Here is a 23,859-nt window from a genome sequence, read left to right as displayed (position 1 = left end):
TTGAAAAGTTAATTTCCTTACCAGTACTCTCCCATCACCATGGTAACACACGTCTCAGGACAAGCTCCCGGGAGAGCCGGGAGGGCAGGCAGCACCTGCCTCCTAGTATGGCCTCAGCCATTTGATTCTTTGGTCCTCGCTTGAGGGCGTGGGTCCAGCCAGCGTGTGCGGAAGTTCCAGCATCAGGGCTGGTTGCTGTCATACTGGCAGCTTGAAATGGTCCCCGGTGATAAGCCCTGAGACCATGCAAATCCGAGGGTGCCACCAAGTAAAAGGAAGGGAAAGGAGTTTCCCCAGAAAGCTAGATGAGCGTTGCCTGGAACATCTCTGCAGAGTTCCCATGAGGATCCTGGCATGGGTGTCAGGCCCCTGTCCTCTGCTGCCTCGTGACTGACTGGGTCTTACACCAGTGTGGCGTGAGCCAGGGCCCTGGTGGGCGGGCAGAGGCAGGCATGGGCCTGTGTCCCTGTGTGCACGTGAGCACACGGGAGTGTGTGCGGCTGGGCTGGCACTGAAAGAGTTAGGGTGAGCCTGACTCCAGGCCACATATGGCCCCCACTCGAGAACCCAAGTCTGACCCCCCTGAGCTGCAGCTACCGTTGTCCCAGTACCCCTGCCCGCTGGCCCAGCCCGCACTCACGCCCTGGTTCCTCCCCAGCACATCCGGGTGGGCTGGGAGCAGCTGCTCACCACCATCGCCCGCACCATCAACGAGGTCGAGAACCAGATCCTCACCCGCGACGCCAAGGGCATCAGCCAGGAGCAGATGCAGGAGTTCCGGGCGTCCTTCAACCACTTCGACAAGGTGAGCGGCTCCCTTGGCCCCGTCTTCCCTCCCTCCCCGCTGTCACCTCCCACCCTGCCCCCTCCGTCTTCACATCTGTCTGTCTGTTCACATCACGGTCCCTGAGTATCAGAGGCCACTCACGGGCTGGCGGGGACCCAGCTTCCCTCAGGAGGAGAAAGGGGAATCCCTGGCTCTGTCCCTGGGGCTGTGCCTCCTCACCCACCTGCCAGGGCAACCCTGAACGGACAAGTGTCAGCACCCCTGGAGATCCGAGACAGACAGACAGACAGACACACACACGGACAAGTGTCAGCACCCCCGGGAATCCAAGACACACACACACACACACACTCACTGTTCTTAAAAGTCAGACATAGTCTGGTAGCCCCGTTAGAGGGGCCCCGCACGCCAGTTTGCCCCAGGCCATCCCTGCTGGGTCTGAGGTGTCTGCCTGCCTTCCGTGGGAAGGATGTGCTCCAGGGGTTAGCGGGGCCCTGCATCCCACACAGGAGAGGGGCTGTCCCCTGTCTCCCACCCCAGATCCTGGGGGCCAGGAGAGCTCCCTCGTTCCCTCCTGGGAGTCCTGGGACTTGACTCCTGCACCTCTCAGTCCCTGCCCCACCCTGGCCCAGAGGAGGCGGGGTGAGGCCTCTGAGCACCCTCCAGGCCCCCACCCCGGCCATCACCTCGTCCACGTCACCTCTAACTCTGTGTTTCCCTTCCCCCGTGTGTCCCCTCCCCCGCCCTCTGCATGTGACCCCGGCCCCGGCCCCGCCTCTGCCGGCCTGGTCTCCACACCACCCTCCCCTCGTGCACACCTGCCTCCGGATGCCGCCGGCAGGACCACGGCGGGGCGCTGGGGCCGGAGGAGTTCAAGGCCTGCCTCATCAGCCTGGGCTACGACGTGGAGAACGACCGGCAGGTACGCGCCCCCGGGGCCCCAGCGGACCGTGGCATTAACTGCTCTTCTCTCTCTCTCTCTCCTTCTCTCTGTCTCCCTTCCCTCGGCCATCCCACCCCTTGCCATTGTGTACCATCTCACCGGCTCTCTTGCCGCCTCTTCCCTGCCCTGTGTCTCTCTGGACACCGGCCCCCTTACCTGGTCTCTCGGGGCCGCCTCTGTCCGCCCCGCTCCCCGCCTCTGTCCTGTCTCCCCGCTGTGCACATGGGGCGGCCCCTCTTGCCTACTCTGGGCCCGGCCTCCTCTGCTGTCCCTGGGTCCTGGAGCAGAAGCAGACAGGCAGCATGGACTCCGATGACTTCAGGGCTCTGCTTATCTCCACAGGATACAGCCTGGTATGCCGCCTCTGCCTCCCCTGCTGCTCGGCCTTTCCCCTCCCTTCTCCACCCCCCCGACCCCCTCACCGCCTCCAGAGTCTCCGCGTCCTCGGGGACCCTCCTCCACCAGAGCAGCGCAGCCTGGCCTCCCCCCGCCTGCTCCTCCTCCTCCCACTCCTCCTCCTCCCCCACCCCTTCTCCTCCTCCTCCGCTGCCTCTGCTGGGTGGGGTCCCTCCGACGACACCCCCACCCCCCACCCCGAGCCTCCCACCTCCTGCCCTGGAAGTCTCCGGAGAGAGGAGGCCAGGCCTCCCACACTCCCCGCTTCTCTTTCTCTCTCTTTCTCTCTTTCTTCCTCGCCCTCCAGAGCTAACTTGTGGGCCAGGGCTGAGGAGCAGTAGACCTGTTTGATCCTCACCCCAACTCCTCACTTCCCAGTGGGGATCGTGGGAGGGATGGAGCGGAGGGTGCATGGGGCAGTGGGCCCCAGGGGAGCCGGGACCCTCGGAGGCCTACCGACGCCGCCGGTCCTGTGTGCCAGGGCTGGGCCCTGTTCTCCCGGCCCCACGTTCCAGCCACTGGGCTAGGCCCAGGCTGCCCTGCACTGCTCAAAGGCCACCTGTCCCCCGCCCACCCCCCTCGCAGGGCGATGCCGAGTTCAACCGCATCATGAGCGTGGTGGACCCCAACCACAGCGGCCTCGTGACCTTCCAAGCCTTCATCGACTTCATGTCGAGGGAGACCACCGACACAGACACGGCCGACCAGGTCATCGCCTCCTTCAAGGTCCTGGCCGGGGACAAGGTGAGCCAGACACCCAGCAGGCAGGCACCCAGGGCCCGGTGGGCCAGTGTACGTGCCGGGGGCGGGTGGGGGGTGACCCAGATTCCCACCCTGCCGCCCCCCAGAACTTCATCACAGCCGAGGAGCTGCGGAGAGAGCTGCCACCCGACCAGGCGGAGTACTGCATCGCCCGCATGGCGCCCTACCAGGGCCCCGATGCCGTGCCCGGCGCCCTCGACTACAAGTCCTTCTCCACAGCCCTGTACGGAGAGAGCGACCTGTGAGGCCCCGCTCGGAGAACCCCTGACCAAACGCCCCACTCCTCACAGCCTCCCGGAGGGGCTGGGGGAGCCCTTCCACCCCACCTCCGCACCGCGAGGGCCCCCGGCCCGCTCCTCTGACTCTGTATCTATGCAAAGCACTCTCTGTCGGTCTTGCTGGGGGGCGGGTGGGCAGGGAGGGGCTGGGGCAGGCTCTCTCCTCTCTCTCTGGTTGGCCGGCCGCACGGCTCTCCCTCCCCCTGGATGGGGGCCGGGAGGCTTACGGGGTCAGCGCTTCTGGTCTGGTAAATATATATGATGTGTTGTTTCGTTTTGGGTTTTTTTTTTTTTTTTTTTTAACTGTGGAGGGAACAGTGGATCCTCAGCAAAACAGGCCCCCTCCAAGCCCTAGAAACGGCACCCCCACCCCACCCCCACCCCTCCTCCCCCGAGGTCCCTTCAAGGCCTCCCACATCCAGGCCAAAGCCCGACGTGCCTTGTCCAGGAACCGCCGAGCCTGCGATGGGCCCTGCAGAGGGTGCCCAGGCCGCCCGGCAGGAAAGAGGACCTGCCTGCTCCGTCTCGCCTCCCCTCCAACTTGGCGTCACCAGAACATGAGGGGCTTCAGTCCCCCTCTCTTCTGCGATAGGAGAGGGGCCAGGCAGACCAGCCTCCAGCCCTCACCCCCAGCCAACCCCCCACTTTGCTTTGTCTGGACCTGTGTATCTCTTCAAATTTTCTAAGGACCAGCCCCCTTCCCCAAAACTCCCCCACCCCCCACACACACACACACAAAAATTCACACAAAAAAAAAAACAAAAAAAATCAACCTTTCAGAGAATTACTATTTACTTTATTAACTTACGGATTTATTATATAAATATATATTCACCTAGCAACATATTTTCGCCGCCTCTTGCTCTCAATAATGAAGACATAGCTGATTGGCTCCCCTCCCCCAGCCCCTCACCGATTTCTCTCTGATGTCTGCCGTCGGGCATGGGTCTCTGGGGACCCTCCTGAGGTGGAGGGTGGGCTGCTGGCCTAGCTGCCTGTTAGTGGATGGTTTTGCTCTCCCTTCCCTACCCACCCCCCCACCCTTATTTTTTTGAGTTTATTCTTGATTTTGTTTTTTCTCGGTTTCTGGATAAACCTCCCTTCTGGGGACAGGATAATAAAACATGTAATATTTTTAAGGATTCCTACAGCGTCCTCTGTTTTTCTATCCCTGTTCTGCACTTCTTCTGAGAGTGATGATGGAGCACCCCTTCCCAGAGTGAAGTGGGGGCTTGGGCACGCCCCAGTCCCCGTTCCCGTGAGTGTGTGAGCACAGGGGTGCCAGTGGGGACCCACTCTGGGCCAGCCACTGTTCTCAGCGTGTGACGTGGGCAAACTCCTGCAGCCCGCACAGGACAGGCGTGTGACCCTGCCCGAGGACAAAGCAGAGAGGTGCGGGGACTTGCCCGGTGTCGTCTGAAATCCGCTCCTGGCAGGCCGGCTCCCAAGGCCGCGCTGGGAACCATGGCCCACTGTCAGAGCAGCTGCCCCCTCCCCATGGCCTGGGCTGCGAGGGGGAGAGGCAGGGCTCCTGGGCCAAGATCTAGGAGAAGGTGGCCACCTGCATCCACTGGCCAGAGGAGAGAGGAGGGGTGAGGCTGGGGGCTCCCGGCATGCCCCCTCCCGCCACCCACGCCCTGCATTCCAGGCTCACCTGTCTGTGGGTCAGGCAGACGACCCCCTCACCCCCATCCAGGTGCTGGCTGCAGTGGCCTGTGCAAAGAGAGGGGTGAGGTGAGGTGCGGGCCCACCTCCCTGGTCCCGCGGCCCCGGAGACCACCTCCCTCTGCCCCGCCGGCGCCGGGGAGGGCACTCACGGAAGATGCAGATAAGCTGGGCCATGCAGGACACGAAGCGCTCAAAGTCCACACGCAGGCGGCTGTCACGGTAGCGGCTCGTGAGGGCCTGGGTCAGCTGGTTGTTGAGGTGGAAGCCTGGGGGAGGCCACCTCTGAGGCCCGGCCGCCCTCTGCCCGCCTCCGGGTCGCACCACCCCCTCTGACTACCCAGGAAATGCAGGTCTGTCCCCACCTCTCCAGTCCGGGCTCTGCCTCGTCCCAGCTGTGAGGCCCCAGGGCAACTCCCTTCACTTCCTTATCTGTCAAATGGGAACTAGGTCAGCCCTGACCCCGTGAGCATGTGAAGGTGTTAGATGCCGAGAGCTTAGGACAGTATCCGCCGGCACGTTGTTAACTATGTCAGTGTTGCTACCCCTTCAGACTCTGAGAATTTCTGCTAATAGACACTGGAGAATACCTCCATGCAGCAAAGCATTTTTGCCAGTCCAGTATGGAGTCAATATCTTGACACTCCACATCAGGCGCCATTTCTAGAGTTTAGAAATCATCTCTGGGGTTCTTCCCTGGTGGGCCAGTGGTTAAGGCTCCTGCTCCCCCACTGCACAGGGCATGGGTTCAATCTCTGGTCCCTGGTCAGGGAACTAGGATCCCACATGCCATGAGGAGTGGCCAAAAATAAAGCAAAAAAAAAATATATATATATATATTGTTTAAGCTTCTTTGACAAGGACTTTCAAGAGAGGCCTTTAAAAGCTGGTACTTGTGAACCCCCTTACCCAGGTTACTGGGCCCTAGTGACCATGACCTCCTGGTTACCCCTCCCCAGGGCCCACACTGTCCCTAGGCACCTGGTGGCCCACACAGGCTATGCCTCATCACCTGCTCCCCTCACCCACCCACCCTTACTTGACCTAGGGCTTTGTCTTGCTGCCTTCTTCACTTGATGTTCCCTCCTCCCAGAACACCATGTCCTACTCTGGTACACACCTCCTCCAGGAAGTCCTCTCAGATACTCAGCCCCACCCCCACAAGCAGCATCAAGCTCCCCCTCTGGGCTCCCACAGCTCCCTGCACCTCCACATCCCTGCCCTGAGCATCCTCCTTCCCAGGCTGTCAGTCATTAGTGGCTCTGGGACTAAGCAGGGGAGAGGTCCGGGAAAGGCGCCTGATCACCACAGAATCCCCAGCATCAGCCAGCACAGGGCCGGGAGCAGGGCGGGGTGCGGGGGTGTTCCTGGAGCAGTGGACAGGATAAGGTCAGAGCAGGTTCTGCCAGGCCCCCCAGCGCAGAGCTGCCAGGGTCTTCCGGCCATGGCTTCCCGCTGGCCGCTCCCTGGCATTCCCTCCACTACACGCCGCCTTCCGCTTGCCTGCCAGCTCCAGCCTCACACACACCCTGATCCTGGACTTAGCTCTCCCTCCTCCCGCTGGTAAGCACTAAAGAGCTGTCCTCCCAAGGCTCTCCTGTCTTGCCCCACCAATCTCTGTGACCACCTCTCCCTCCCCACTGGGATCCAGCCATACCATCCCCCCAATCCCCTCCTCAGTCCTCCTCTCCATCACTGAGCCCCGTCGTTCACTCCTCTCCCTTCACACTGGCCTCCGTAGCGCCTTTCCACTGCCTTTCCCTCTGTCTGGACGGCTCTTCCCCAGTGTCCCCGAGGCTCACTCCCCGTCCTTCAGATCTCTGTTCAACCATCACTTCAGTGAGGCCTTCCCTGCCCACCCTGTCTCAACCCGCACCCCGCTTGCTGCTTGTCCCAGCACCCTGGCCTGCTTCCTTTTCCCACCACAGAACTCCTCACCAGCAGACACGCTGCTTGTTGGTGTATCCGCACCACCAGAATGTCATCCCTGCGAGAGCACTTTTCTCTGCCTAGACTGACACCAACCCCCTACCCAGGGATACTGAGAGAACAGCACAACCTTCCATCTTCCCCTTCTATCTCCCTGGGACTCTTTCTCAGGCTCACATCTCCCCATCTTCTCAGACTCCATCTCTCCCACTGTCTTCTTGTTGATCAGTCACTCAATCGTGTTTGACTCTTTGCGACCCCATGGACTGCAGCACGCCAGGCTTTCCTCTCCTTCACCATCTTCTGGAGCTTGCTCAAACTCATGTCCATCGAGTCGGTGATGCCATCTTATCCTCTGTCGTCCCCTTCTCCTCTTGCCCTCAATCTTTTCCAGCATCAGGGTCTTTTCTAATGAGTCAGCTCTTGAGTTCCTTTCTTTTCTTGTATTTCCCTGGACCTTTGACCTCCCCCTTCTGCTTCTCAGACTCTGGGTCACATCCCCCCAGCCTCCCATCCCTCCTTGTTGCATCCTTCCTTTTGCTATGGCCGATGAGCCCTGGGGGAGGGGTGTGGGGTCTGGCAGTTCGTGTCTGATCCCACCTCTCACTCCTTCCATGCAAGGTGGGGTGGGGGGCAAATCACCCTCGTTCTATGTCTCCTGCAAGAACTCAGGAAGGCTCCAATGGGAGCCTTCGTTTAGGTGACCTGGTCTGCACGAATGGAAGCTAAGTTCCCAGCAAAAAGCCCTGTGGGCGCCATTCCACAGGCTCCTTCTGGCCACCCTCTGTATGAGCCATTTTACAGAGAGGAAAACAGAGGCTCCAGGAGGTGGACTCAAGAGCCCAGGGCCACCCAAGGAGTCCAGGACATCCTACTCTGAGGCCTTGTGGGCCAGGGCCTCTCAGACACCAGTTCCCTAGGCAACCCCCTTCCCCTCCAGGGAGGGCCCACTCCCACAGTGCCCTCCTCCCCCCACACAGAGGAGTCTCCGCCTTGAGCCTCTTTTAGGGTCACCCAGTTCCTGCACAAACTAAGGTGTGGGCTTTGTGGGTGCAGGGGAGGGGTGTGGGGGAGGTGGGGGAGCAGATCCATCCCCAGGAGCCCCCAGGACCTCTGTCCATACCCGCTGCATTCAGCGCCAGCCTCAGCTCATAGGAATTCATGGTTCCAGAGGCGTCCTCGTCGAACTTATCGAATGTGGCCTGGGCAGGGAGGTCTGGGTCAGTCCCGCCCCCACGTCCCGGAACATCCTCAAGAAGGCTGAAAGGGGGCCTGGGTTCCCACCCACCTCCCTTTCTTCCTGGCTTTTCCATGCCAGCAGCTGAACCACTTTGGGCCTCTGTTGCCCACTCCGTAAGTGGGAATAATAGTACCAGTGGTAATAGGGGGGTTGTGGGGACAAGGTGAGATTCTACCCACAAAGGGCTCAGTGAACAGTGGCTTGTCACTTGTAGTGTGGACAGGCCTGGGACTGTTTCCTCCTCACGGAGGTCCAGAGCAGAGGGAATGATGGCCTCCCAGCCACAGACCAGCAAAGGCCCCCTCAGGTCACACAGACAGCAAGGGGCTGAGCTGGGAGCTGGGGTTCCAACCCAGGATCAGAGTTTGCTCTTGATCCTTGAGCTATTTTAGTGCCCCCTAAAGGGACAAAGTGGCGCTAGGGGTAAAGAACCCGCCTGCCAATGCAGGAGACATAAGAGAGGCGGGTTCGATCCCTGCATCTGGAAGATCCTCTGGAGGAGGGCATGGCAACCCACTCCAGTATTCTTGCCTGGAGAATCCCATGGACAGAGGAGCCTGGCAGGCTATTGTCCACAGGGTCGCAAAGGCTCAGACACAACTGAAGCGACTTAGCACACACACGCAAAGGGACAGCAGAGAGGTGGGGGGGCAGGGACATTCCAGCCAGATGCCTCAAGGTTGGTGTAGTGCTGACCAGTTCCCCTTCTCCCCCGGGATCCCGCTCGCCCACAGGGCACCTAGGCCTATTAGTAAAGGTTCCTGTCCCTCCAGGAGGAGGTGCCCCGCCCAGTGCCCCACCTTACCTGCCACTCCAGGAGGTGGCCCCAGAGCTGCTGGAAGTGGTACAAGTCCAGGCTTCCCCCATGCTGGGGAGGGAGCATCTGGTTAAGGTCAATGTCTCCAGAAGGGGAGCCGAGGCCATTCCCCCTCCCCGGGCACTGCCCCCATCGTATACCCCAAAACACTGCAGCAGCTGCTCACAGGTCCTGAGCCCGATTTCTCTGGGGGTCTGGGCATGGGCCCTGGCTACAGGGAAAACAAAAAGATAGCAGCACTTCCTGCATCCTGGCCATCACAGTAAGTACTCAGGATTATTGTTATCCCCGAAAGTCCTGCGACTGATGGAAACTAGCAGAGCTGAGATTTGAACCCAGGCAAGGCGGTCTGGGTCAGTGCTTAGGGCAGCGACACTCCCTGCTTCTCCCTTAGAGGAACGGAGGCTTATGAGTGGCCACGGGTCCCATCACAGGATCCACAGTTTCGGCCACAGGGGAGATGCTGGCAGGCTGAGGCCAGGGTTCCCGCGGCTTTCTCCCAGCAGCATCGTGGATAGACACACATGGGGCTTCTGGGGGTTCACTCTTGGTCCCCAACTCACCAGGCTCCAGGGCGATGCTTAACAAGACCTGGAGCTGAGGGGCGCCAAGTTCTTCCTCCTGGCGAGGACAGAGCTGGTTGTGAGGATGCACTCAGGCAGTCATTCAACAAACAGCCCGGGGAGGGGGGCCCAGACAGCATGCTGGGAGGTGCTGGGACATGGCAGAGCCTGAGAGAGCCCCGGGCCTGTCAGAGCTCCTGGTCCATGGAGGGAGGGAGACGTGTCCACAGAGAGGTCAGGGTTGCAGTAGGGAAGCCCTGGGCTGCTGGAACTCGCAGAGGCCAAGTGGCTGACATGTTTGGGGAAAGAAAAGGCCTTGGCCTGGCAGGGGTTGTGAAGGGAGAGAAAGCAGTCCAGCAGGAGGGTACAGACTGAGCAAAGGCCCTGTGGCAGGGAAGAGCTGTGAGTGTTTTGGCAAAAGAAGTTCATGATATTTAAGCACAGAGAGACTGGGAAACTAAAGAAAAATGAGATGTTTATGACAAGAGAGGGGAGAGGAGGGAACCCATTTAGCCCTGCCACACCTCCTCACCTCTCCTGCCAGCTCCTGAAAAAGCTGCTGCAACTCCAGCTCCAGGGGAATGTAGGGGACCTGTGGGGTTGGGGGTAGTTTAGTTCTGACCGAGAAGTTCCAGGCCCCCCCCCCCACCTTCCCCCGTCTCGTCCAGCCCACATACACACACCATAGCGCCCCTTCCCAGAGCCGCGCCTCACCATAAGGGCATGCAGGTCGGCGCTGATCACATCATCTACCTCCCTGCAAATTACAGACGGGAGATGGGGAAGGGGGCTGCTCACCCCGCGTCTGAGGCTATGGAGCACTCGGGGTCTCAGTTGAGACTCAGGTGGGGTTTAGGTGGGATGGGGGCCGGAGCTGACGCAGGAGGGGCTGGGGACCCCGGGGGCGGGGCTGGGGTCCCGGGGGCGGGGCTGGGATCTCGGGGGCGGGGCTGGGTGGGGTGGGGAGGGCCCGGGGACGGGGTCCCGGGGGCGGGGCTGGGATCCTGGGGGCGGAGCTGGGGGGCCCAGGGGCGGGGCTGGGATCCCGGGGGCGGGGCTGGGTGTCCAGCTCACATGGCAGTGTGGCGACGCTCAGAGAACACGCGCAGCGTGAAGTCGGCCTCATCGCCCGCACGGGCGGCGCTGGGCACCACCAGGTAGTGGCCCGGGCGCAGGCGGCAGCGGCGGCTCACGTCGCGGCGGGCGCAGAATGGCGAGCGGTCGGCGCGCAGCAGGCCCGACAAGTGCGCGCGACTCCGCGGTGAGTCCCACAGGCCCAGTAGCTGGGAGGGATAGGGCGGCGTGACCACCACCGTCCAAGTTCACCCCATCCGACCTCCGACCCACCGCACCTTCCACACCACCCTGGACAAACCCACTGGTCACCGATCTCCCCAAGCGCGCCTCAGGCCCCCAGGTTGTAGGAGCCGCTGGGGCTGGTTCAGGGATGGATGGAATCTGGGGTCTTTTCTGACACCCACCTCCTCTGGGATCTGCAAGAAGGAAGAGCCACGGGAGTCAGGGGTCTGGGAGGCAGCCGCCAGGCAGAGCCCTTCCCTGCTCCCTCCACATCCCTGCCTCTCTTTTCTTCCCACCCCACCCCTCCTAAAGGCCCTGCCCCTCAGTCCCTGACCTAGCCCCTCCTGGCCACATCTCCCATCTGTGCCCTCAAGTGCCTTCTCTGCTCCCGGGTCCACTCCCAAATCCTCAGCCTTGCCTTCAGCCCTTTCTCTGACTCCTTTCTGACCCCTCATCCCTCTGCCCTCTGACCCCCCGTCTCTTTCTGCACCCTCCCTAGCCCTTCAGTCTCTCCTTGAATCTCTGGTGTCCTCAGCTGTCTCCTGACCCTGATCCTTGGCCCCCATCCACTACCCCCTCGGCCTCCTCAGCCCCTCTCCGCCCCTCAGATCCCACCTTGGCCTTCTGTACCTCCATGCCTCTGTGTCTTCCCCTTGCCCCCCCACTGCCTCTGCTCAGCTCGGGGTCCCACCTGGAACACATGGAATCCCACGGTCAGGTATTTGAGGCCCCGGGCCCTCAGGCGCCGCTGGTTGCGCTGGATGAGTGACAGGAGAACAGTGCATTTGGGGGTGCGAGCACCCCGTGCGGGGCCCTGTGCCCCTGCTGCCCCCCAGCACCACAAGGACCCATCCTCTTCCTCATCCTCTTCATCAGGCTCCAGCAGCGTCAGCCGGAACTGGGGGTTAGTCCAGAAGGTTTCTAGGTAAGGACAAAGAGACAGGGTTACCCAGCCTGCCACAGCCCCACCCCCGCTTGCCTTTGGGGCCCCCTTCAGGCCTCACCGGCACCAGGCTGGCTCCCACCAGAGTTGAAGCCGCGCACCCAACGGCCTTGGAAAGTGTGGATGTGCCAGCCGCCTCCAGCCGGGCTGGGGCCCAGCACCTCAGGGCTCAGCGAGCAGATCTGGACGGTGTCGAAGTGGCGGAAGAAGTCTAGCAGCTCCATCCTGGATGGTGGCTGGTGGTCAGACCCTGCCCGGGCCCTCACATCCCCAGGGCCCTAGTCTCCCAAATTGTCCCGTGACCCCCTCAATCACAAAGCCCCCTGAGCTCCTTAAATGTTGCCAGTTACACATCAGTCCCCAAGTTAGACCCCGCCAGCCCCCCTGGTGCATGCTGTGGTAAGTCACTTCAGTGGTGTCTGACTCTTTGCGATCCTGTGGACTGCAGCCCGCCAGGCTCCTTTGTTCATGGGATTCTCCAGCAAGAATACAGGAGTGGGTTGCCATGCCCTCCACCAGGGGATCTTCCCAACCCAGGGATTGAACCAGGTCTCCTGCATTGGTGGGTGGGTTTATCACAAGTGTCACCAGCTCCCCTAGATTTCTCCCCAGATACTGAGACCCTCAGACTCTCTATTACTAGCAAGTATCCTTCAGCCCCTCAGCTTTGCCAAATTTCAAGAAATGCCCCCAATGTCACCAACTCTCCCTCAACTGTGCTAAATATCACCCATCCCTCTTCAACCTGTTGAAGATTACTATGCTTCCCAATTCCCCTAATATTACTGCTAATTCTTCAGCTCCCCAAAATAGAACCCAGCTTCCCAAATTACCACAGATATGGTCAGTTTCTCTGCCACTTAGGACTTATCCCCATGAACTTCTCCCATGTTCCTTCAAGCGGGACTTGCCCCCTCCCTGATCCCAGTAGCCTGGCACCCCTCGCCCAGGCAGACGTGGGACCCTGCCCCACTCACCAGAACTCGCCATCCTCCTTTTTCACTAGCAAGGCATCTCGCCACTCTGTAGGGAGCGCATCCCAGCGTGGGCAGCTGGAGAGACTGAGGTGTAAGGGGGGGGCGGGGGGGAGCCGAACCACCCACCCACCCCAGATCCATCCCACCTGTCGCTCCAGGCCCCATTCCACTCCACTCGGCCCCATGGGTTCCGCAGCCGCAGCAGCCGCACCTTGGTGAAGCCCAGTGACACCTAAGGGAGGCATGGTCAGTGGGGAGTTTGGTGCCCGGACACCCCTTGCCAGCCCACCCTGGGGATTCCTCACCTTGTGTGTGCCCGTGACTGAATATGCATGTCCCTTCACCAGCCCGTCTTCTGTCCGGTACTCACCCCGATCACTCTGGGCAGAGGACAGGGGACAGTGAGCCACAGTGGGGGACAGGAGGGTGGCTTCTCCTCTCTGCACTGCCACCTCCTGTCACCAAGGCGGGAGTCATCCAGAGCACCTAACTGAATGGCACCGGGCTCCAAGAGGGTCTGGGAGTTGGGGAGGGAAGGCAAGAGATGGGAGAGAGAGGCAGATAGAGATAAGAGACCAAAACAGATGAGAGAGACAGAGAAATGGCAACAAAGAAAGATACAGAACAAAAAGAAAGAAAGATACAGAACAGAGAGGAAAAGAGGCAGAGAAATGCACAAGACAATCAATTACTGAGTAGAGGATTAAGTAAATGAATGAATGAATGAGTTAGACTGACTCAGTGTTTGAGTGTGTGATTAGGTCACAGATGGACATGTGACCCAAACTGAGCCCATGAAAAGTGAGCACGGAACTTTCATGGAACTTCTCAGAAAGAGACACGTGTTTTCACCCTCCTCCCACCTGAGTATGGGCTTCCTAGTTGGCGCAGTAGTAAAGAATCTGTCTGCCAATGCAGGAGACCCCAGAGACTCGGGTTAGACCCCTTAGTCATCCCCTGGAGTAGGAATTGGTAACCTGATCCAGTATTCTTGCCTGGAGGCTCAGAGCCTGGCAGGCTACAGTCCGTAGGTGTCGCCAAGATTCAGATATGACTGGGCAACTGAGCACATACCACCTGAGTGGTAGGAGGAACCTACCACTGTGGGGGTCACTTTTGTGCCCGTGAGAGAAAAGTTTGCAAGTGAATCTAACCCAGAAGCAGGAATTAAAAAAAAAAAAGAAAGACATATTCACGACATCCACTAAGCACCTAGATCCAGCTGTGCCTGAAGCTTAACTTGTTCTGAGAGCAAATAGATGTCCTTTGGACTGGCTCGTGTTAGATTTGTGAGAGAGAATAAGCCAACAGTGAAAGCAGAGAGGAGGAGGACATGGGACACTGCCTCCTTCTAGTCATTACTGTGCTCAGATCCTGGTTGGGGGGTGTCTTCATGGGGGTCTGACTCTCTCACCAGGGCAGTGGCCCCCACGAGGGACTCCTTGGCCAGGGCATGGCGCAGGATGGAGAAGAGGCCCGGAGGGTTTGGAGTGTCCTTCTTCAGGTAAAGCACCTCACCTACGCCCCCTGTGAAGTCCACAAAAGCCTCATTCATGTGGCCGCCTCGCATCACCTCATAGGAGCCATGGAGCCTGTGGGAGCAGTCTAGGGTCAGGCATCTGAGGCATGATTGAGTATCTTGGGCAATCCCTGGGATGTGCGGGGTGGGGTGGGGCTTCTGGCTCAGGCTGTGAGGTTCTAGTCTGAGGTCCCAGGGGCTGTCCCCAAAATTGGCAGGCTCTTGAAAAAGGCATATCCTAGAAGCCCTGGAAAGTCAGACCGGTGGCTCCTGGGGCCACCAGGACTGTGTGATTTGGGGCTCATAGGAGAGTTCTGTCAGAATTCTGGACTTCCTGGGGGCTGTGTCTGATATTTTGCATCTGTGGGAGATGTCTGCTTTGGGAATGATCCCTGTGGGCCTTGTCAGGGATTTCAGAGCTGCAGAATAGGGAAAAGCAAAGACCTGAGGGTCCCAGGGATTACACCTGATATATTGGAGGTATCTTGGATTTCTCGATGGATCAGGAGAGACTGAGATTACAGGTTCTCCAGGGTGACACCGGGGCCTGACATGATATTTCAGGCTCCTTCGGAATTATGAGTGTTTAGTGGGTATCTAGGAATATTTTGTGTGAAATATGGATGGAGGGAAGTGTTCATGATTTGGAAGTCATTAGGTGATGGTGTAACATGAGGGTCCTTGGTTTGAGATCTTTCGTGAGGTGTCTTAGGGGATCCCAGAAGTTGGGGGCTCCAGGGGTCCCCTGTGGCCTGAGGGCTGCTGGCTAGGACTTGGGGTTGCTGCTGGGGGCATCAGGATCCTTACTTAGCATAGGCCTTTTCCAGGAGTGGAGCCCAGAACTCGTTCCGCTGATCGGAGCGCACGAACATCAGCTTCCCCTCGCACACAGGCAGCCTGTCGTCCACCACAACGTCCACCCAGCGGCCAAACTGCCAGAGCTGGTGGGGGGGACGGGCAGGGCCGGGGCTCAGCTTCCCCGCTGGGCCCCAGCCCCCGCCCCCCGGACCCTGCTGCACCAGTCCGGGAATTCCAGCCCCAGGGGGACAGCGTGAGCTATGAAATCCACGTCACCCTGGGGGAAAATGAGGCATGAACAGAGGAACTGAGCTTTACCTGGAAGTGGAAGACACCTGCGTAGCCATGTTGGAAGCCCTGTCCCGGGGGGACCACTCGGGACAGGAGTCGGGGGTACAGAGTGAGGGAGGCAGCAGCCGCAAGAAACCAGCAGTTACCTGGGAGGAAAGGCTGGGGTTAAGGGAGGGTGGAAAGAAGGCACGAGGAGGAGAGGCTGAGAGGGAGGTGGGGGTGTGGGATGGGGATGGGGAGGCCGAGGCGGGGCAGCTGCAGAGTCCCACTGCGACTTGTGGGATCTGGGGGCTCAACACGGGGTCAGAGGTCTCACCCAGTCTCCCCTGACACACGTCTGTTCGACTCATGTCCTCACAGATGAACTGGGGCTCAGTGCAAAACTCCTGCGGGTGATGAGGGATTACAGGCCTCAGCCAGGAAGGGGAGGGAAGGAGAAGCCAGGAGGTGAGATGCCTGCGCCCCCTCCTGCCCTCCCAGCTCTGGAGTAATGAGTGCCTCCAGCCCCGTGAGAGGCTTGTAAAGCCTGGGGCAGGTGTTTGGCTTCCCTGGGCCTCCCCTGACCCAGGATGGCTGACCGTGCTCTGAAGTTCCCACAGTGACCCTTCCTTCCTCAGACCAGAGGCCCAGCTCCCAACCAATTCCCTCAGACCAGGAGCCCAGCTCACAACCCCCTCCCTCAGATCAGGAACCCAGTTCCGAACCCCCTCCTCCCTCAGACCAGGAACCCAGTTCCCAACCCCCTCCTTCCTCAGACCAGGGGCCCAGCTTACAACCTCCTCCTCCCTCAGACCAGAGGCCCAGCTCCCAACCTCTTCCCTCAGACCAGGAGTCCAGCTCCCAACCTCCTCCCTCAAACCAGAGGCCCAGCTCCCAACCTCCTTCCTCAGACCAGGAGCCCAGCTCCCAACCTCCTCCCTCAAACCAGAGGCCCAGCTCCCAACCTCCTTCCTCAGACCAGGAGCCCAGCTCCCAACCCCCTCCTCCCTCAGGGATCAGGAGCCCAGCCCACAACCTCCTCCCTCAGACTCATCACCTCCTTCCTCAGACCAGGAGCTCACAACCTCCTTGTTCAGACCAGGAGCCCAGCTCCCAACCCCCTCCTCCCTCAGGGATCAGGAGCCCAGCTCCCAACCTCCTCCCTCATACCAGGAGCCCAGCTCCCAACCTCCTCCCTCAGACCAGAGGCCTAGCTCCCAACCTCCTCCTCCCTCAGACCAGGAGCCCAAACCCCATCCACACATTACATGGGGCCTCTTCCATTCCACCCCTTTGGCCTTCTCCGAGTGGGGTCCCAGCTGGTCGTAGCCAAGGGCATCAGGGCCAGCAGGGAAGTAGGGATCTCGGAACAGGATCCCCTCATCCAGGCAGGCTGCTCGGATTGCTTTGAAGTTCTGGCCCCGAAAGAGCTTTGGGCCCTTGGTTTCAGGCCCTGTCTCCTCGTTAACCAACTGGATGGTGACTCTCCTGCTGCCACACGCCATCCGGACATTGTGGGCTCACGGGCTGGCGGCGGGCCCTTTAACCTCCTGAGTCACAGAGGCGGGGCCTCCCCTCTATCTGAACCCAGATGGGGGTCTTTAAGCAGTGAGGAACCTTCCCTCATTAATACTAATTGAGGGTTTGGGTTTCCAGGGAGCAAGGACGCCTCTTCAGTGGTTTCCGCCTCAAGGCGTGGGCCCTTCAGTTGTGGCCAGAGTAGCAGCTTAATGGGCTTGGCCAGCAGTTGGTTTGGAAGGTGGGCAGAGCGGAGGGAGGACCAGATGCCATTGTGGGAGTGCCTAGAAGGAGGTCAGTGTAGAGGGTGCGTCTCTGCCAGCTTGTCCCTGCATACCTCCCTGTGTGGGATGGAGGAAGGCAGGTTTGGGGAGGGAGACATCTTTACCTCTGTGTCTCTGTCTCTCCATCTGACAATTTCTCTCTCTACCTGCCATCATATCTCTCTCTTCTATTTTGGCCTCCATGTCATCTCTCTTGGCTCACTTTGTCTTTTCTCCATTTTTTGTTTATCTGTATCTGTGTCTCTAGATCTCCTGCTACCTCCATCTCTCTCTCTTTACACCTCTTCCTGATTCCCTTTCTCTCTCTGTATCTGTCCGTCTTGTGCATGCCCCACTGTCCATCCCTCGCCATTTTTCTCCCTGTCCTGTAACTCCCCAGTCACCTAAAGGGACTTTGAGCCCTCAGGACTCCTGTCTCTCCCCTCCTCTACAAGGCAGACCTCAACTTGGTTGCCCCAGGTTGACCACGGAGGGGCTGCTCTGCACCTACCTGTCCTAAACTGGGAGCCAGGCCCACCAGTGGCCATGACACCATATCCTGCCCACCTGTGGCTCAGGGCTCAGTGAAGCGGTATTTCCCCCAAAGTATGATGGAGCTTGGTGGAACGGCTGGAAGAAGGACTTTGGTTCTTGTCTTCTTTGAAGAAAGAATTCAGTGAAGAGACAAAGAACAATGAAAAAGATAAAAGTGTTTATTAGGAGCAAAGCACCTGTAGCAGAGCAACAGGGATTGTGCACAATAGGGGCGGATTAGGTTGCTTGAATAGTGACAGTTTTTAGGGTTTTGTTTTTTTTTTTTCTGGCCAGTTATCTCCATATATGGTCCTGGTATGGGCAAGCATCTCTCAACCAAGATGGATTCCAGCTGGTGTCTTCTCCCTCCTTTTGTCCTTCCCCTAGACTGAGGGCCTTCTCTGTGCATGCACTGAGCTGGGAAACCCACAAGAATGCACTGCATCAGGGCCCAGTGCTCCTGCTGGTATCCTATCTTGGAGGATCAGCAGGAGACCAGCTGCAGCTGCTCATCCTGGGGCCTGATCTTCTGTCTCAAATTCCTCCTGAGAGACGTGGACACCCCAAAATATTATTGGGAGGATGACGGGCAATGGTCCATCTTCTGTAGCTTCTTCAGGCTGACATTGGGTTTATACACCCTACCTAATTGGGGCCATGGAACACTCTTGTCAAGGAGCCCCAGGGCAGCTTCTGCTGTTATTCCAGCAGGATTGGTTTCAGAGAGTCACTGGAATCCCTCTATCACCATCATCTTGAATTGCTGTAACCTGGAAAAAGCAAACTTAACAAGCAGATTAAAAAGACAAGTGTTGAAGGTCAGTCTGTGAACAGGCCCTTGCTCTACCCCTCAGATAAGGGGCTGTCTGAGGCCCCTCTTAACCCTAACATGGGGCAGAGGGAATCCAGAAGGTCTCTCCCCCAGAGTGGTGTAGGATGCTCAGGAAGAGCTAGAAAGGCATGTGAGATCAAACGCTGTTCTAATTGGCAGGTGAGAGGCACAGTGAATTTATGGGTTCAAGGTTTCCCACTGACACCAGTTACTGTGCAAATATAGAGGAAAGAGGCCCATTTTGAGAAACCAGGACAGAATAAATGGCTCCTGTATTGATTAAAAAATTGATCTTCTGGACGTCTCTGCTGGTCCAGTGGTTAAGAATCTGCCTGCCAATGCTTGGGACACAGGTTCGATCCCTGGTCTGGGAAGGTTCCATATGCCAGGGGGTAGCTAAGCCCATGGGTCACAACTACTGAAGCATGGGCACCCTAGAGCCTGTGCTCTGCAACAAGAGAAGCCACTGCAATGAGAAGCCCTCGTACCACAACTAGAGAAAGCCCATGTGCAGCAACAAAGACCCAACACAGCCAAAAATAAATAAATAACAAAAATAAACAAAAAACCCAAAGTCCTTTAGAACAATTTTTAAAACTAATCTTATCTGCTTTGTTAAGGACCACCCAGGGGGGGATTCCCTGGTGATCCATTGTTTAAGACTTTCCACTTCCAATGCAGGGGACTCAGGTTCCATCCCTGTTCAGGGAAATAATTTCCTGTATTCTGTGCAAAAAAAAACCAAAAAACAGATCCCCGTGCGCTGCTTCACGTGCGGCAAGATCGTCGGCAACAAGTGGGAGGCCTACCTGGGGCTGCTGCAGGCCGAGTACACCAAAGGGGACGCCCTGGATGTGCTGGGCCTGAAGCGCTACTGCTGCCGCCAAATGCTGCTTGCCCATGTGGACCTGATCGAGAAGCTGCTCAACTACGCGCCCCTGGAGAAGTGACCCCGCGATGCCACAGGCGGTGTCTCACCCATGGCTTGTTTCCCTGGGGGGTGGGGCGCCGAAAGCCATGCCTGCCCACGGCTCTGTTGGCATGGGTCTTCCTCTCTGGAAATAACGGTCCAGTAAATGTTGCTGAGGACTGCCAAAAAACAAAAACAGGACCACACAGGATTCCTCGATGGAGATAGACATCTCCTTGGGGGAAGAGGGGAGCCGCTGGAATCCCTGGGGGCACCTCAGCTGTCCAGCATGGCCATCTCAGGAGCAGAAGCCCCCCCTTTCCCATTTGCAACTGAGGTCACTCCCTTCTCCAGAGCCTGGTCTCTTTGCAGGCTGAGCATGACCCAGGGGCTCCTGGCATCCACAGGACTGGTGGTGAGTTGACTTACATTTGAAGCATTTCCCCTTGTTGGTTTTACCTCCAAATGGATGGGTAAATCTTCCTGAACCCTTTGGGGGGTGGCTGACAACAACTGCCATCAGTTGAGCTTGAACCCTGGCCTGCCTTTTCTCAAACTGAGCTCTTTCCTCCTCTTTCTCAGTTTGATCTTGATCATTAAGTACTCCAAGGCCATAAAGAAGGCTGAGCACCGAAGAATTGATGCTTTCAAATTGTGGTGCTGGAGAAGACTCTTGAAAGTCCCTTGGATTGCAAGGAGATCAAACCAGTCAACTCTAAGGGAAATCAACCCTGAATACTCATTGGACGGACTGATGCTGAGGCCGAAGCTTCAGTACTATGGCCACCTGATGTGCACTCATTGAAAAAGACCTTGATGCTGGGAAAGATTGAAGGCAGGAGGAAAAGGAGATGACAGATGAGATGGTTGGATAGCATCACCAATTCAATGGACATGAATTTGGGTGAAATCCAGGAGATGATGAGAGACGGGGGTGGGCGGGGGCTGGCATGCTTCAATCCATGGGGTTGCAAAGAGTCAGACACAACTGAGCAACTGAACAACAACAAAACTGCCTAGGAGGGGATTTCCCTCCTAAGTGGTCCAGTGGCTGAGACTCTGTGCTCCCAGTGCAGGGCACCTGGGTTTGATCCCTGGTTAGGGAACTAGATCCCACATGCTCAACTAAAGATCCTGTGTGTCTCGACAGAGATCAAAGATATCATGCGCTGCAACTAAGACCCAGTGTAGCCAAATCAATATTTTTAAAAGTCTATTAGGAGAAGGGCACATGTACTTTGACTGTGCCTTCACCATTTGCCACTTCCCTAAGAGGACATATTTTCCCTGATCTGGGGTGATAGGAAGCCCCACTCTAGGTTACCCCAGTAGGACTAGTCTTCTCATCCTGGGGTGATAATAAGACTTAACCTCTGAGTGTTGAGAAACAAACAAGTTGATGTGTGGGACATGTTCAGAACAGTGCCTGACACATAGTTGGTGACCAGTGAACCTTCGACATCATGACTACATCCTGCAATCCCAACCATGGTCACCTATCACCACTGGCTCTGGAGGTCATCTCTGCCATTTTCATGGTCACTTCCACTGTCCCTCCATCTGTTCTCTATGTTCTCATCCACGAGGTCTCAGCGCTCTCCCCTTTATTTGCCCCAAAGTATCACTAACAGTTGCTGCTGTAGTTGCTCAGTCGTGTCCAACCCTTTTTGACCCCATGGACTGCAGCACACCAGGCTTTCCTGTCTATCACCATCTCCCGGAGCTTGCTCAAACTCATATCCATTGAGTCGGTGATGCCATCCAACCATCTCATCTTCTGTCGTCCCCTTTTCCTCCTGCCCTTAAGCTTTTCCAGCATCAGAGTCTTTTCCAATGAGTCAGCTCTTCCCAGCCAAAGTACTGGAGCTTCAGCTTTAGCGTCAGTCCTCGGGGAAAGCTTTTAGTAAAACTTGACTGCCATCTTGTTAACTGTTAGATGCCCTGGGCTCCTTCCCGCTCCTTCCCTGGCCCCTCCTGAAAAGGCCCCTCCAGGCTGCTGCTCTTCTTAGCTCCCCGCTGGCTGCCATGCTGCAGGTGCCATTCCGCCCCCAAGAGTTCTTGTGATTACCACTCCCCAAACCTCTCCTGGAACCCAGAGTCGAATATGCTTTCCCCAGCCAAGCAAAGAAAAACGGACTGATGTTACTGTAGTGGCTGTTTGTGAACCCAGCACTCCTTACCTCTTTCTGGAATCAGTCACCCCATTATGTTTGGGGGGACCCACGGGTCCGCTATTCTCAAGCCACATGGCTCTGGTTGGGTTGGCCCCTCCCACCTGCTCCAGGGAAGCGCATGTGACTCAAGCCAGCCAATCAGAGCGCCTCGCCCTCCCCCGCCCCCGCCCCACCCGCCTACCCTCCCTGTTTCAGGGCCTGGAAGTGAGGACAGGGCTTCTCTTTTCCTGAGGCCCGTAAGCTGGGGGGATGGATGAAAGCCCCGAGTGGCTCAGCTCTACCTTGGCCATGTTGTCAGGAGACCCTGCCTGAGAATGAGGACGCCGCTCAGAGAAGCAGAGCCAGAAATGAGTCCCTGGAAAATAAATAAATAAAAAAAAAAAAAAAAAAAAAAAAAAAAAAAAAAAGAGTCCCTGGGGTATAGAACCCCTCCATCTGGGTGTGCTCAAAACCAGATTTTTACATTCACAGAGTCAATAATTCTCTCTTTCCCATTTTTATTTTATTTATTTTTTGTCAACCAAATAAAACTTTCCTAATTCAGTTGGCATGATTTCTGTGGCGGTGCACCAGCCCGAATGTCGATTAACTCATTTCCCTATGGGTAAGGAATCTGACACAGACATGGAGTCAGGGGTCCGGTGCCAATTACCGTTTCTACCCCTGCTTCCTGACCTAACCAGCAAAGCAGAGTGTTGTCCTGTTTCACCAAGTTAAGGATTCACTCGAGCCAAACTGAAAAAAATAAAAAGGTTTTGCCTGTAATGCTATCATGAAAATGAAGACATCCCACCGAGAGCAGATATTTGTTATAAATATGATAACAAGTGCTTACTATTTGCTGAGCACTTGCTGTGACTGTGTACACTAGGCACTATCCTAAGCTCTTCATAAATATGATCTCATTTAATCCTCACACCAACCTTCAGAGATATCTCCATCACCTCTGGCAGCTATTGCGAACACCACAGACTACGGGCTCACACAACAGATGATTATTTCTCAGTTCTGGGGCCTGAGCATCCCAGATCAGAGTGTCAGTGTGGTCAGGTTCGGCTGAGGGCTCTCTGCCAGGCTTGCACATGGCCACCTTCTTGATGTATCTTCCCAGACAGAAGAGAGCTCTGGGGTCTCTTCCTCTTCTTCTCTATTTTTTTTTTTTTAATTTTAATTAAAATTTTTTTTCTTTCATTTGGAAGATTTATAGTTTTTCATTATGCTTAGTTCTATGTCCCCCCCCCCCTTTCCCCTGGCTGTTGCTGAGTGGCTTGTGGGATTTTAGCTCCCTGACCAGGGATTGAACCTGGGCCTCGGCTGTGAGAGTGCTGAGTCCTCACCACTGGACCACCAGGGAATTCCCAAAGATTTCTTAAATAGGACACAAAGGCACACACCATAACAGAAAAAAAACCAAAAAAACTTATATTGCAGAACTCATCAATTAAATACTTCTGCTCTGAGAAAAGCATGAATGATGAAAAGACTTTAGGTTTTCGTTTTTAGTCTGTTTACACAGAGGAGAATACATGTTACATATTCAAAATACGTATATTTGGCAAAGGACTATATCCAGAAAGTATAAAAAACTCATATATTAATAATAAGAAAGCAAACGATCCAATTAAAATTGGCAAAAGATTTGAATAAACAAGTCTCTGAATATACAAATGGCCACCAAGCAAATAGGATGCTCAACATGAGTAGTTACAGGAAAATGCAAAGATGCAAATTAAAACCACGGTGAGACACAAGTACAGATCCACTTGAATGGCTACAATTAAACAAACCAACAAACCTGGCCACACTACACGCTGATGAGGATGTGAGGTACCAGAGCTTTCGTTCATGGCAGGTAGGCATGTAGCATGGTTCAAGTACCAGAAAACAATTTGACAGTTTCTTAGAAGTCAAGCATACACTCATCATTTGACCCAGCAACTCAACTCCTACGTGTTTAAACAAAACCTATGGACAGGTACTTCCCTGGTGGTCCAGTGATTAAGACTTTGCCTTCCAATGCAGGGGATGCGAGTTGGATCCTTGGTCAAGGACCTAAAATCCCTCATGCCTCGTGGACAAAAAAACCAAAACATAGATGTAATATTGTAACAAATTGAATAAAGACTTTAAAACCTGTGCACATTAAAAAAAATCTTAAAAAAAAACATATCCACACAAAGATTTGTCCATACCACTCTAGTTCATCATCACTAACACTGGAAACAACTCAAAAATCCATCAACAGGTGAATAGATAAACCACAGTGTGGTCATACAATGGATTACCATTCAGACAAAAAGAATGAATGACTGCTACATTCAAATACATGAATGAACTTCAAAAACATCCTGAACAGAAGTAGCCAGGCAAAAAAGAGCACATCCTACACTGTTATACCAAGTTTAGAGCAAGAAAAACCAGTTTATGATGATAGTAAACAGA

At 56.3% G+C, this 23,859-nt stretch overlaps 3 protein-coding genes and 1 non-coding gene across 9 annotated transcripts in view; 2 read left to right on the top strand and 2 right to left on the bottom strand.

Moving 5' to 3' along the window:
* The window catches only part of ACTN4 (actinin alpha 4), a 74,793-nt gene extending 70,487 nt beyond the window's left edge, over positions 1-4,306 (top strand). For 2 of the 4 annotated variants that reach the window (XM_043438021.1, XM_043438020.1), the window contains exons 18-21: positions 659-805; positions 1,629-1,709; positions 2,712-2,870; positions 2,975-4,306. In XM_043438021.1, coding sequence (XP_043293956.1) covers positions 659-805; positions 1,629-1,709; positions 2,712-2,870; positions 2,975-3,133 — 546 coding nt within the window. In that variant the 3' untranslated portion in view covers positions 3,134-4,306. Of the gene's footprint in view, positions 1-658; positions 806-1,628; positions 1,710-2,017; positions 2,084-2,711; positions 2,871-2,974 lie in introns of all 4 variants that reach the window. The other 2 variants (XM_043438023.1, XM_043438022.1) reach the window with 2 other exon arrangements.
* Positions 3,258-16,702, bottom strand: CAPN12 (calpain 12). 3 transcript variants are annotated; one of them, XM_043438024.1, is made up of 21 exons: positions 16,455-16,702; positions 15,524-15,593; positions 15,235-15,353; positions 14,926-15,059; positions 14,014-14,191; positions 12,905-12,979; positions 12,746-12,831; positions 12,600-12,674; positions 11,684-11,847; positions 11,371-11,600; positions 10,862-10,873; positions 10,455-10,663; positions 10,095-10,137; positions 9,913-9,972; positions 9,381-9,438; positions 8,958-9,028; positions 8,806-8,868; positions 7,884-7,962; positions 4,984-5,100; positions 4,821-4,879; positions 3,258-4,736 (listed from the first exon to the last, which is right to left on the bottom strand). In XM_043438024.1, exons 1-21 carry the CDS (start codon positions 16,689-16,691, stop codon positions 4,710-4,712), a joined length of 2,166 nt encoding a protein of 721 aa, XP_043293959.1. In that variant the 5' UTR covers positions 16,692-16,702; the 3' UTR covers positions 3,258-4,709. The 3 variants fall into 3 exon arrangements, 2 of the variants coding, with proteins under 2 accessions (XP_043293959.1, XP_043293961.1); XR_006263574.1 differs by lacking the exons at positions 3,258-4,736; positions 4,821-4,879; positions 8,958-9,028; XM_043438026.1 differs by lacking the exons at positions 3,258-4,736; positions 4,821-4,879; positions 4,984-5,100; ... (1 more) ...; positions 8,806-8,868; positions 8,958-9,028 and adding an exon at positions 9,041-9,206.
* Positions 16,703-18,083: 1,381 nt separating this feature from the next.
* On the top strand, positions 18,084-19,283 carry LOC122421283 (DNA-directed RNA polymerases I, II, and III subunit RPABC5-like). Its single transcript, XM_043437148.1, has 2 exons — positions 18,084-18,090; positions 19,015-19,283. Exons 1-2 carry the CDS (start codon positions 18,084-18,086, stop codon positions 19,281-19,283), a joined length of 276 nt encoding a protein of 91 aa, XP_043293083.1.
* Positions 19,284-22,699: 3,416 nt separating this feature from the next.
* Positions 22,700-22,771, bottom strand: TRNAE-CUC. The gene has a single exon. It is a non-coding gene; the product is annotated as a tRNA-Glu (tRNA).
* Between the last annotated feature and the right edge of the window lie 1,088 nt (positions 22,772-23,859).

This window comes from Cervus canadensis, chromosome 18 (assembly GCF_019320065.1).
Source record: "Cervus canadensis isolate Bull #8, Minnesota chromosome 18, ASM1932006v1, whole genome shotgun sequence".
NCBI classification, from domain to species: Eukaryota; Metazoa; Chordata; class Mammalia; order Artiodactyla; family Cervidae; genus Cervus; species Cervus canadensis.
This window is presented reverse-complemented; position numbering and strand designations above follow the sequence as displayed.